This window comes from Rhincodon typus, chromosome 9 (genome assembly GCF_021869965.1).
Source record: "Rhincodon typus isolate 14 chromosome 9, sRhiTyp1.1, whole genome shotgun sequence".
In the NCBI taxonomy this organism is placed as follows: Eukaryota; Metazoa; Chordata; class Chondrichthyes; order Orectolobiformes; family Rhincodontidae; genus Rhincodon; species Rhincodon typus.
The window spans coordinates 58969612-58982512 of NC_063340.1; the positions used below are offsets into that span (position 1 = coordinate 58969612).

The 12901-nt window shown below is 41.8% G+C and overlaps 1 protein-coding gene across 1 annotated transcript in view; it reads right to left on the minus strand.

Moving 5' to 3' along the window:
- Window positions 1-12901, minus strand: part of syt14a (synaptotagmin XIVa) — a 197740-nt gene that overhangs the window by 115478 nt on the left and 69361 nt on the right. Inside the window, exon 4 of the mRNA XM_048600781.1 lies at window positions 6410-6631. Within this exon, the coding sequence (XP_048456738.1) occupies window positions 6410-6631 (222 nt within the window). The remainder of the gene's footprint in view (window positions 1-6409; window positions 6632-12901) is intronic.

A 12901-nucleotide genomic window follows, 5' to 3' on the forward strand; every position in this document is an offset into this window, starting at 1 on the left:
ATCAAAAGAGACTTTGGGCTGTTGGCAGCATACATATACTCGTTTTTACAGATTTACATCTGCCGAATTCTTGAGCTGCACACATTTAGACTTCACTATGTTTAATGTTTAATGTAATGTCTGAAACAACATCAAAAGACCCCAGCAGTATTTACTAACCTTCTAGAATTGGGTAAACATGATGTTTAAAGATCCAACAGATCATAGGCAAATGTTACATTCACAAGTACCCTGTGTCTGGACTATACTAATTTCTTCAGTTACAAACAGTAGCATACTTTAAATTCCCTGAGTTGAGAATCTGAGGCTTTTATATTGAAAAGCCACCAGATGACCATAGGACTGCAGTCTCAATAGAGAGAGAGGACTGGTTATGCATTTATCGTGAGGGTAATCAAACCTCTGGCAAGGGATGAGGTTGAGAAAGCTGGGCTTTCATGGTACCTCAGCCAGTGTGGGAAATGAATTGTGCTGTTGGGTTGGTTAGCTCAGCTGGCTGGATTGCTGGTTTGTGATGCAGACTTTTATACCCTCAAGTCACATGCTATGATTCAGTGATAATATCATAAGCAGATTTGTTAAAGGTATACTAATGTATTGACCATGAGACATAACATAAGTGGTTTCCTAGGGTTCTAAAAAGGGGGACAGGAGGAGAAAATACAGTTGGTTATAAATGCTTCGTACACCATATTACAGAAAGATAAACAAGTTGTTCTTTACCCACACTTAAGCAAGTATTAGAAACTTTACAAATGCAAAGAAAGAGGTTCCTGCTGAACCTTTGGTTTGTCTCAGTAATTACCATGGTCAGCAACCCCATTATCATACTCCATGTCCTGGCCCCAGTACAAACATCCCACTCAGCTCTGATCACTCTATCCATTTCCAAGGCTTGGATTCTACAGCCAAAGTTCTGATCATCCATTCTGTATTTGAGATTTTCAACTCCAAAGTACAGCCACTAATTTACATTTCTTACTCAAGCAGCAGAATCTCTATTATGGACAGCTGTTTGGTGGTACAGAAATTGACCAGTGCTGAAAACAAAGAAATTATGTCAAAGCTATCTGGCTCACACGCATCCGGACATTTCACAAGAATAAAAATTCAAGTGGAAAACCAACATTTATACAGCATGAGAGGAGAGTGCTAATTGGTTGGCAAGTAGACTGTGGTTGCTAGAGGTGATACCATGGAGAATGCACCCACTAATGCTGATTGACAGTTAACAGCCAGGCTTTACAAAATTTTAAACCAGGCAAGTTAACTGATTAGTCAGGTGGTTGCCCTGAGAAATTAGCTGGTGAATGACTGTCATCTATTTTGTCAAGTTGAAACAGATGCAGTGCATGTACATCATCTTTCTGTCTTCAAAGAACAGGGTCCAGTGTATTAATACATGTAGCTTCCAGTACTCAAGCGTGCCACATTGTAAGCCTGACTGACAATCCTAAATGAATTGTCAGCATGATTTTTTGCACATTTAGAATTATCCAGCAACATTTGATTTTGCAATCTTTGGCTCCTAAACTCAAAGTTTTACACCAGGGTCAGAAAAGGACAAGGATATAAGTTTAATCAACATTTTTTTGTTGTCGTTGTGTGACAAGAAAGAATAAGAACTCCACAATGAAGTTTAAATGTTTACTGCCCTGTTTGCAAGGTCCTGCCCAAACCCCATTCACACAAATCTTCTGAGAATGCAGAATTTTTCCTTTGATTCATAGAACCAAACACAATTAAACTGAGATTGCATTCCAGATTGCTAGTTAACTTCCACATCACAGCCTAACAACTAAGCCTAAACATAAGCAGGACCAGTAGCTAAAATAACACTCTGATGGTAAAGGGTGAGTGGCTGGCCATCCTGCAGGACCTCCCACTGCAGCTGGCCACGTCCAGGCCAGTCATTCTGGACAATCTGGAGGGGCTGACAGCAAATCGGACACCATGTCCAGATTCCTGATAGAAAACAGTTAAATTCGCCAAGCTGCACAATGTCTTCAGGACCACTGCAGACAGAGTGCAACATAGATACACCTAGTTGCCAGACCGGTCTATTCGCTCAATGATAAATTTCCTGTTTGTGTCCCACACATTCTCAATCAGATCCACCGACAACCAAGCCAGTGCTCTTCTCCGACCACTGCCTCCTGCTGGCTGACTGTCACCGACAGGACAGCCAGCGTGCCAGCAAGAGAACGTGGAAGCTGAACATTGGCCCAAGAAAACATTGAGGACCTCAAAAGGGATTACAGAGTTTGAAGAACCTTGAAGCCCCTCTTTGAGTCTCCATCGGACTAGTAGGAAACAGTCAAGGGGAATATCAAGAGATTCTTTGTCCTCAAAGGTGTTCAAAAGGTGACAGACGGATGGGGAAAACTGTCCAATCCCCAGAAAAGCATGCAGAGCCTACTCCTGCAGCAGATGATGGGGGTTTGTGCCACAGAGAATCTCCTGAAGATGAAAAGCCAGCTAGCCTTATTCTTTGTCTCGAAGGCCTCCAAGATAATCTTCTGGTTGAGGGTCCAGGGTTCAGGATGAAACGTGCTCATGTTTCTTCTTCTTCCAGAAGGTGCACAGGGAGAGCTCTGTGCTCAGCAGCCTTAAGGAAGATGGCAGCTTGATAATGTTATCCCAGTCTGACATCCTGAGGATCGGCAAATTCTTTTATGTCAGACTGTATGACACAAAGCCTACAGACAATGCAGCCTCCCAGTTGTTCCTGTCCTCCATCATGGAGGTCTTAGGTAATAGCATGCGGTAGAGGCTGGAACAGCCGCTTTCTCTGGATGAGCTAACCAAGGCTCCTGGAGTCCTTCGAAAGAATAAAACACCTGGAAGCGACAACTTATCGGCCAAGTTGTATTCTACTCTGAGGGACTTGATTTGCCAGGACCTGCTGGAGGTTACAACAATATACTTCTGGCAGGCAGAATGTGCGAATCCACGAGGAAAGATATCATCAGCATCATTTAAATGAAGGAGGAGAGGGAGGAAATTAGAACTTGGCGACCAATTTCACTGCTGAATGCAGAATACAAAGTCCTGTTTAAGGTCATTGCCAACTGGATCAGGTCTGCTCTGGGATTAGTGATTCACCCGGACCAAACCTATGCTATACCAATCTCCGAAACACTTCACCTGCACTTCCAAGAATCTAGTCTACTGCATTCGCTGCTCACAATGTGGTCTCCTCTACACTGGGGAAACAAAACCGCTTTTGGCAACCGCTTCGCAGAACATCTAGTTCTGCTCGCAAAAAAGACCCTGAACTACCTGTTGCCTGCCACTTCAATGCACCACCCTGCTCTCTGGCCAACATCTCTGTCTCCAGCTTGCTACAGTGTTCCAGTGAAGCCCAACGCAAGCTGGAGGAACAACACCTCATTTTCCGCTTGGGGACCCTACAGCCCTCCGGACTCAATGCTGAGTTCAATAAGTTTAGGGCCTAAACTCTCCCATGTCCCAGCCCCACACCCTACACACCAGGCCTTGTTACCACATATCCTGCCACTACACACCCCCTGTTGTTAGTCACTAACAGTCCCCATTAACAACTATTCACCCTCCCAGCCCAATCGTTAGCAACTCCTTTGTCTGTCCAACTGTCTTTCTCTCTCTTTGGGCTCTATGCTATCATTTACTCCCTATCCCACCCACCTCCCTATTTTCTGCATATAAACTGACGTTTTCCCAGCCACCATCAGTTCTGAGGAAGGGTCACTGGACCCGAAACATTAACTCTGTTTTCTCCTCCACAGATGCTGCCAGACCTGTTGAGCTTTTCCAGCAACTTTGTTTTTGTTACCAATCTCCGAAAGCCTTGTGCTCCTCATGGATACGATTGCCTATGTGCAGTACAGGCGGTGGATGCCTGCCTCATCAGCCTGGACCAGGAGAAGGCCTTTGAAATGTGGGATGTGCTAAAAAAAAAAATGGGCTCTGGGGACGGAATTCACAATTGGATCAGACCGCTATACACCAACATTATTAGTTTCAGTATCAATCAACAAGCGCGAATCAGAAAGCTTCCTGATCGGATCTGGAGTCAGACAGTGCTGCCTTGTTTGCATGTTGTATAGAGTGTTTTGTTGAGTCAATCAGGAAGGATGTGAGCTTGAGAGGGGTGACTATTCCAGGCAGTGAAGGCCTGCATGTCAAAGCCTCCTTGTACATGGATAACGTCACTGTCTTCTGCTTGGATTCGCAGTCAGCATGCAAACTCATGCGCATCTGCGAACAGTCTGAACTGGCCTCAGGAGCCAAGGCGAACCGAGGCAAGAGTGAGGCAATGTTCTTTGGGAACTGGGCTGACCGATCCTTTATCCCCTTCACCATCAGGACAGATTACCTGAAGGTGCTGGGAATGCGGTTTGGAGAGGCTGGAGTGTGCACAAACACTTGGGAGGAGCACATCACCCAAGGTGAAACAGAAACTGGGTTTTTGGGAACATCGCTCCCCATCCATTGCAGGTAAGAACCTGGTCATCAGGTTTGAGGCATCCTCTCTTTTGTTGTACCTGGTGCAAGTCTGGCCCATTCATCGAATGTGCACCATTACAGTCCTCTGAGCCATTTTCCACTTCATCTGAAGTCTAAGATGGACTGTGTGTGCAGGGACACCACGTACAAAACTCTGGATGGGGAGGGGGGAAGAAGAATGTACCCAACGCCACCATTATCCTGATGGCTACCTTTGTGTATGGCTGCATCAAGCTGTATGTAGACCGCGGTACACAAACATCACGTGTCACTATGTACTGAGGTTCTATCTGTCCCCGGTGTTGCAAAGAATGGGACTGGCCTCATTACTGTGGACCAACCCAAGTAGTTGGACCATTCTGTATCACCTGTCCTTTGTAGAGACATTTGCAATGCAAAAAACCTTTGACCACAAGTCCTTCAGGAAATGCTCAGCAAGTAGTGCCCTCGAGACCCTGCAGGAAAAGGAGAGAATGGATCCTGTCAGGTTGTTCCCTGAGCAGATTGTTAAAGTCATTTGGCAGAATACCTCATCACCAGTACTTTCCAACAATCAATCAGAAGTCAAGTACCACATACCAAGACATCACTTGGCTGGTGGTGAGATCTACCAGCGAGATCTTTCTTGTATGCCTGGACTGTATGTGCCACCATGCGCTGCCGTCAAAACAGCTGCAGGGGTGGGGGCAGGGAGGTGAGCAGAGATTGTCACACATTTCCTTTTGAAATGTGCCTTTGCAAAGGAAGTCTGGAGAAAGATGCAGTGGCTTTTGTTGAAGTTTGTCCTGAGCAGCGCCATGATGCAGGACTCTGTGTCTACAGTCTATTCCTCGGGACGCACACCTAGACAAACATCGACGGTATCTGAAGGACCACCAAAAGATGCTTCTTTGGTCTGCCCGAAACTTCTTGCTCTTGCAGAGCAAGGAACTGACTGGCACATTCCAAGGTCCAGGATTACGTGCTGAGGGACATACTTGGGGCAGCTGCTGCCGAAGCGCAGTGGGAAAGCCATTCGGTCTTTCTGTCGAAGTTAAATGAAGGTCTGTGCAGTTATCAGATACCCCGGTGCTGCAAATGCAGAAATAGAAGTAAGAGATGCCTTTGGTTTGTTGTATAGAGTCAAACTTCAATGTTTGTTTGTTTCTTCTTATGCTACTTTAGTGACTATATTTGTACATAAAGATATTTTATGAATAAAGTATATTTTTAAAATAAAAATGTAGCTAAAATAATCTGGGCCTCACACTATTAACACAAGTTTGCTTTGTCAACTGTATTGACCTCTGCCTGTGTAATTCTCACTACCAAGTTACTTTCAAGTTAACATTCCTGAAGAAGGATCTTGATATTTAAATTTGTTCTAATTTAATCAATGTAACATTTCTAGTCCAGACAGAATACTTAAAGCAAGTTTTATTAAACAAATTTTGAATCTACTAATTTACCACAGAGTATTCCTCAAAGAAGAAATACCAAACCTATATTAAACTGAATATATATTGAACATGTACAAGTGATAAGCACACAGGATAAGCCTTTTTTGAAAACTATCTTGAGCAAAATATTGTATAGTAGATATCATTGTGCAGATACTTATCAAATGTAAAAAAAAAGCAGTATAAAATTTAGAAAAGGTATCTGATAACATCAACCTATTTCGAGCACAACACAGAGCAATTTTGCTTTTTGTTTTCATTAAAGTGGAGAAGTGATTTGTAATAAAATAATACACAATGGACAGATAATCAGACTACTCCGTCACACAGTAAGAAACCTAATCAGTATTTTCTTTATGTAGCTATAAGTGTTCTAAAATTGGTTGAACATGAATTCAAAATCGTAGTCAACACAGGTGATCTCAACATGTGCAACATCTTTATTTTTATCTGTAGCTGTGAAATCATCTGAATCATCTTACCTTCATCTGCAGATGCCTCACTGCTGTATCCATCATATTCAGCTGACAGAGGACTATATTTGAGTCTGGATTCCCACAAGTACCCTTTCTGATGGTGTCTGCTGTCTGATGCTGCACCAGAGGCGATCTGTGTTTTGGACAAAGCCTCATGGTATTTGCCAAGCACCTCATCTTCACTGTCTGATGAGGAACCATGGTGGTCTCCATCACCATAGCTGTTATCTGGTCAACACAATAATGACAGTAAGCATCAGACACCAACCCCAGACACACCAGAATACTGAACATGAATAAGTCACCTGCTTGGTGTAATATTTGTTATTTAATGTCTCAAGGTGTCATCCCACTCTTTCTCAAGACATATTTTGAACAGATTTGATTAGATCATGTGAGAAATACTTCAGATACACTACAATAATCATATTTGTGACTTTGGTTAAGGTCTAGGATGCTTACAAATAGATACAATGGGAGTGAATTACGATATAGTTCCTCGCTTGTTTGATAGAACTTCAGCAAATGAACACAGAAACACTGGAAAAATGGTTGAAGTTATAAGAGATCCCATCTAATTCTCGGTTACAACATTTAAAGACATGGCATTAAGCTACATATTCTGCCCTAGTTCTCAATCTCCGTTCTAATCAGGTCCACTGGTTCAGTGTTGTCAGTCTGCTGCTCTTACCATTTGTACTGAACAAATTCACCAGACCCAAAATGTTAACTCTGATTTCTCTCCATTAAAGCTGCCAGACCCGCTAAGCTTTTCCAGCAATTTCTGTTTTTGTTTAACCAGTTAAAGACTGGGAAGACTAAATCTGTTGTCTTCAACCAATCATTCCATAAACTCTGTACTCTTGCCATTGATTCCATTTTCTTCTCAGCCACAATCTTAAGTTGTAGATGACAGTTCTCATCTTCACTATACAATGTGGTCCAAAATGAGTTTCTGCTCCAATATTCTTTACATTACAAAGACTATGTGCTTCCATATTTATAACATTATCTGCCTTAATCCCTACTTTGGACCATCTGCTGTTGAAATCTTCATTCATGCCTTTTTCACCTGCAGACACAACTACTCGAATTTTCCATTGACCAACCTCCCATGATCCTTGCTTTGTAAAATGTCAATTCATTCCAAACATTTATGTCTATTTTCTAATTCTGCTCACTGATTACCCCTCTGTCACTAACCTAAACTTGCTCCTGGTCCCCAGTACCTCAAAGTTAAAATTCTCATCTTGTGTTCCCTTGCGAATGATTCTGGTGAAAGATCATTAACCTGAAACGGCAACAGTCTCCTAGGAGATTCTGTCTAACCTGCTGATTGGTTCCAGCATTTCCTCTTTTTACTTCATTAAATAACTTCCCTAAGTATGCTGCCCAGAAACAGCTAAAAGAAATGTGATGGCTTTTACGTAGTTTCATTCATTCCTCTAGGCTCAAAATTGTTATTAAACATTTATACAGTATTTTACTCAATGCGCTGGTGAATGCTGAACAGTATTGTTCAGAACTGTAATCAATGAACTAGTGGCAGAGAACCGTGACCAATGCTAATGATCATCAGGAAATTACAGGTGAACTGTTAATGATTTTTTTCTCCAGACAAATGAAAATTCACAGGCAACCAATTCATGAAATGATAACATTCACAGACAGCAGGGAGGATTATTTGCCACCAGCACATTATCAAAAACTTGAATTGAGAATTAGCCTCAAGACTCTGTAAAGTTAACCAAGTATGGACAATCAAAAACCATTAATAATATAATTTATTATTTACATATTAGTTTAAACATTGAAGCATATCAATTTTCCTTCAATAATCAGCAGAGTATATGCCATTGAATTATAAACAAGCTTCTTGAAGAGGATCAAATTCCTGTTTTTACTAAAATAAAGCAAATACAGGTATAATCTAGTAGAATATATATTCAGTAAAATTAGCAAAGACATTTCACCCCGATTATGGTAACAAATTAAAAATGGAAAATACTGTGCCTAATGAAATATTTTATAGGAAGAAATAGAGGCATCAAACAAAATTAAAGCTTTATGAATTGACATCTTTCAAAAGAAATGTATAAATGGAACTAAATTGCAGATTATACTGGTGAGTGCAGCCAGCAATGGACAAGGGCTTTAGAAAATAGTAAGCTTCCTGTGGTGCTGAGAACCCTTGAAATATGATGGGCAATTTGACTTAGTTCAACACTGGTCCTGCACTGTACATAATTTTGTTCTTCAATGAAGTCAGCAATAAGTAATATTAAGCAGGATGCAAATCTAGGAGTGAATGTTACACTTCTCAGCAGTGAGCATGAGTCCAGCCAGAAAGCGTGCATTTCGCTCCTACCCACACCTGTTAAAGATGTCAAGTAAAACATCCTGCAGCCAATAAAGCATCGAGTAAGATGGCGGTGGAGCAGAGCTTCTGAGCCCGGGCTCATCCACTCCATCCGCTTTTTTTTGCATTTCTTTTCCTTCTTTTCCTTTTTTTTTCTTTTATTTTACTTACCTCTTAGTGAAGAGTTTGGTCACAGCAACGGCATTGATGGTGGCAGTTAGGACCAGCAGCGCGGACTCATGGCAGTGGCATAGGAGGCGAGTTTGTGTTTCTGGTAGCTTCTGCATTGTCTAGGCAGTCCCAGCGCCAAGTCATGGTTGCTGTGAAGGAGGCGAGTTTAGGTTCCTGACTGCGTCTGTGTCCAGCGCAGATTCAAGGAGGCGACAGTGGAGGTGAGTGTTGGTGCAATATGAGACCGGGTGGCATCAGCAGCAGCCACATTGGTGACGTGGGCTCAAAGTAGACTCATGGCAGCAGCAGAGTCGAGTTTGGACGGTGCGGTATCCGGCAGCATCTGCACTGGAAAGATCCATCGAGGACTCATAGTTACAAGTGCATTGGTGAAAGTGAGATGACATTGAAGAGTGGTAACTTTTGTTCCAGCAGCAGCAAAGGAGACTCGTGCCTGGCCATTAGACCCACGGCCCATGACACAGCACTTAACAAGAAGGACTGTAAAGTTGGACACTTTTTCTCTATTTCTTCATTTTTCAACCTTTATTTTCTACATTTTGGTTTATTTTTCTGTGTTTTAAGATGATGCTGGGGAGAGGTGATACTATGCAATACTTTTCACTGTATTTTGTAAGATACAAGTGACAGTAAATAAATCAAACATATCAAATATCAATTAATGTGTGCCTGTCAGAAAGTCAGCTAATTAGGAAGGGAAAGTGTGGCCAGTTTGCCCAATTGGGCCTCTAGGATGGGAAAGGTTGGGGGTGAGATGGGACATGCTGTGAACCATGAGTTGGCAGGAAGTGCACCATAATTAGTGGTCTTTAGAACACAGTTTAGAGTCAGAGGATTGTGAAATCCTTTGAACTCTAAAAAGTAGTAACAGGTAAGAGCTTACATTTTGAGTCCAGTGACCCATCTTCAGAATCTGCCAGCACTATCTTAGATGAGTTCAGCTAATCCAGATTTGCCAGTCCAGAACTTTGCCTTGCCATTGGCATCGCTCTATTCGATATGCTACTCTGCTAATGGGCTTAGCTAGAAACTTCACACATCCAGAATTTCTGGTTATCCAAATATGATGTATCATAATTTCACTTTATGTGTATACGTGCAAGGATGCACTGTGTGTCAACTGTGGACATGCCTATTGTCTTAGCAAGCGTACAAGGCAACATGGCAACACAAAGCAGAAATGCAAATCCTCCTCCTCGCACTTTGAGATTCTTTGATTGGGTGTGGTGGTGGTGGGTGGTAGGAGAAAAAATTATGAACTGAAAGACCTGTGAATGTGCTAGGATCATTGAGAATTGTTGCCCATGCACAAATGACATGCTGGCCATATATTTGAAAACATGATTTCAGTACAAGGGAGGGTATTCATGTGCATTCTTCTGATTGGCCTAATTTAGTATGTCTATATTGGCAGCCCACTCACCTGCCTGTTTCCCCAGCTGAAGCTGCAAAGGTCATGCGTGTCAGATATAGGGAAAGATAAATGCAGCCAAGACGTTATTGATAAGTAGACAATACAGAGCCAATGGTGTAAAAATCACTTTCTTTTTATGGACAATGGAGTACAAAATGGGAAAACTTACTGTTTTAAACCATGGGTCTATGGAAGAAGACGTTGCAGTTTCTAAAACAAAAGTTACTTGAACTTGTTGTGAGTTGTATCTACAATGTTGCCTCATCAAGCAGTGCGGTATGATGTTAGACACCTTGGCTTTATTGGTGTGTGTTCAGAGCAGTTTTTCCCAATGACAGATTTTTGATTAATTTTTCGACCTGGCCCAGTTGTCTGTGTTCTGGAGCCAGGATAGTAACAGCTTCTTGATTGATTCCTGGATGGATGGCTACAGCTTTGAGTTTGGACAATGCAGCAGAAACATTCAGTCTCTGAAAGAAAAAGCACATCAAAAAGCACATCTCTCCCTCCCTTTTGCAAGTGAAGAAGTAAAAGAGAATTCCGAGCAGCTGGTCGCTCTCTCTCTCTCTCAGAAAACTCCCTTCTTGAAAGGAAAAGGGGGGAAAAACCTTCAGTGAATGAAAGATTGAGACTCAATGTGTGCACAAAGTCATGTCAAGAAAGAGTTGAAAGGAATCAGAAGGGAACTGAAGGAAAATATCTCGTCAATGCCTGTAATCTGGACTGGTGCCAGAACTGTGCTTCAGTGACATTTTCATTCCTTTCCTACTTTCCTATTTGTGTCTTGTCTTGTTTATTTGTATTTTCTAAAAGGGATAGAGTTTAAGTTATAGAGTTATAAGTTAGTTATTCATGTTTCTTTCTTGCCATTGTTTAAAACTGTTTGATTGCAACAGTGATTTTCCCGTTAATTATAAGAACCTGGTGTGCAGATGACTGGGTGTGCACACTGGGTGTGCAGATGACTGGTATGGCTCGCCCTCTGCTTCATCAGACTCAGTTTCAAAGGATGTGGCTCTCTCCACTTGATCCTCCTCTACCAAGACTTCCCATCTCTGGAAGACCAGATTGTGCAAGACCACGACCATGAGTGAGAATCTAGAAAGAGCAAATTGCACAGCGCCATCCGATGTGTCTCAGCATCTAAAGTGCATGTTCAATGATGGACCTGGATGGTGACTATCATTATACTTGCTCTCAGTCTGTATGTATAGATTTCTCACCGTAATCATTAGCTAGGCCTATTGACTTGTTAACAGCTTAATAGCTTGTTCATAGCTAATAAAAAAAAAGTGGGATTACTGCTGGGTGGTGGAGATCCCTTTTGGAGAGAACCTGGGATGGAGGGTGGTGAATGCAACAGTCCCATCCATAGATGATGATGGTTCATGGATTCCATGCCCAGCTGTTTATTCTGAGTTGCTGGGGAGTCTGTGGATCGTGTGTGTGTGTGTGTGTGTGTGTGTGTGCGCGTGTGTGTATATATACGTATAAGATATATATCAGTTGTGGGAAATTGCATTCCTTTTAGTCATTTGAAAAATCTTTTGTTGGACTTTAGATTACACTTCAACCGCACACTCCTGACCTCTGGCCATCTGGTTGGAGGGGGTCATAGTTGATAATTGCCTGCCTCTCTTTCTTGGCTACGTTTGAGCCTGGGTATCATTGGAAAGGGAGTGTACAGTGTCCACTGATATTCTTGATGCTTTCAGAGCAAGGTGGGCATTGTAGAGGATAGGGTGCTTTATTTCCCTTTCCAACTCTGTTTTGACTTAAATCTCTCCCTCACATTTGGTGTTATTGCATTGCCCTTAATGGGTTCTGCATGAAAATTGAACAAATGGACATACGGATGATTTGATGGCGCTGGATAATAAGTGAAAATTGCCATCGGCGATTTGGTGGTGGAAAAAGCCATTAGGATGTGTGTGACAGCACTTCTGGGTTATAAACAGAAAAGGAATTTTAAAAAGTAGGTGTGTTGCTGATTTCAACACTTACTATATTAGCAGAGATTGATATGATGACATTGGGTTAGTGACATGGCATCATCACAACAGATTTTACACATCCTTGAGAAGAAAATGGTCTCAATTTCTAAATGTAAAGTCCAGACCCAAGAGTTCTATTTATGTATGTCAGATTGCCACTAGGCATAAGAGGCATAAGGTCAAAATTGCCCACAAAATCCCTGGAAATCAGCCAGTCATGGTTGAATAATACAGGTTATAATGTTAGAATGGTGCCCATAATTTCACTAGGTTATCTTAGAGACTTTTGAAAAGATTTTACTGAGACCACAGAAGTTTCAGGATTGGTCATCCCTTTCAGATATCACTTTTGTTGGTCAGGCTCCCTGACAGGGCAAATTGCACATCATCAGTAGAAGAATGTAGGCTTTATATTCTTGTTCATGCTGAGTTTCATATTTTTACTTTAAATGTTTACCTCAAACGATGTCAAACACCATGTATGCATTGTACTTTATTTCTTATTACGTCAAATAATGTCACCTAATACTTTCTTGATG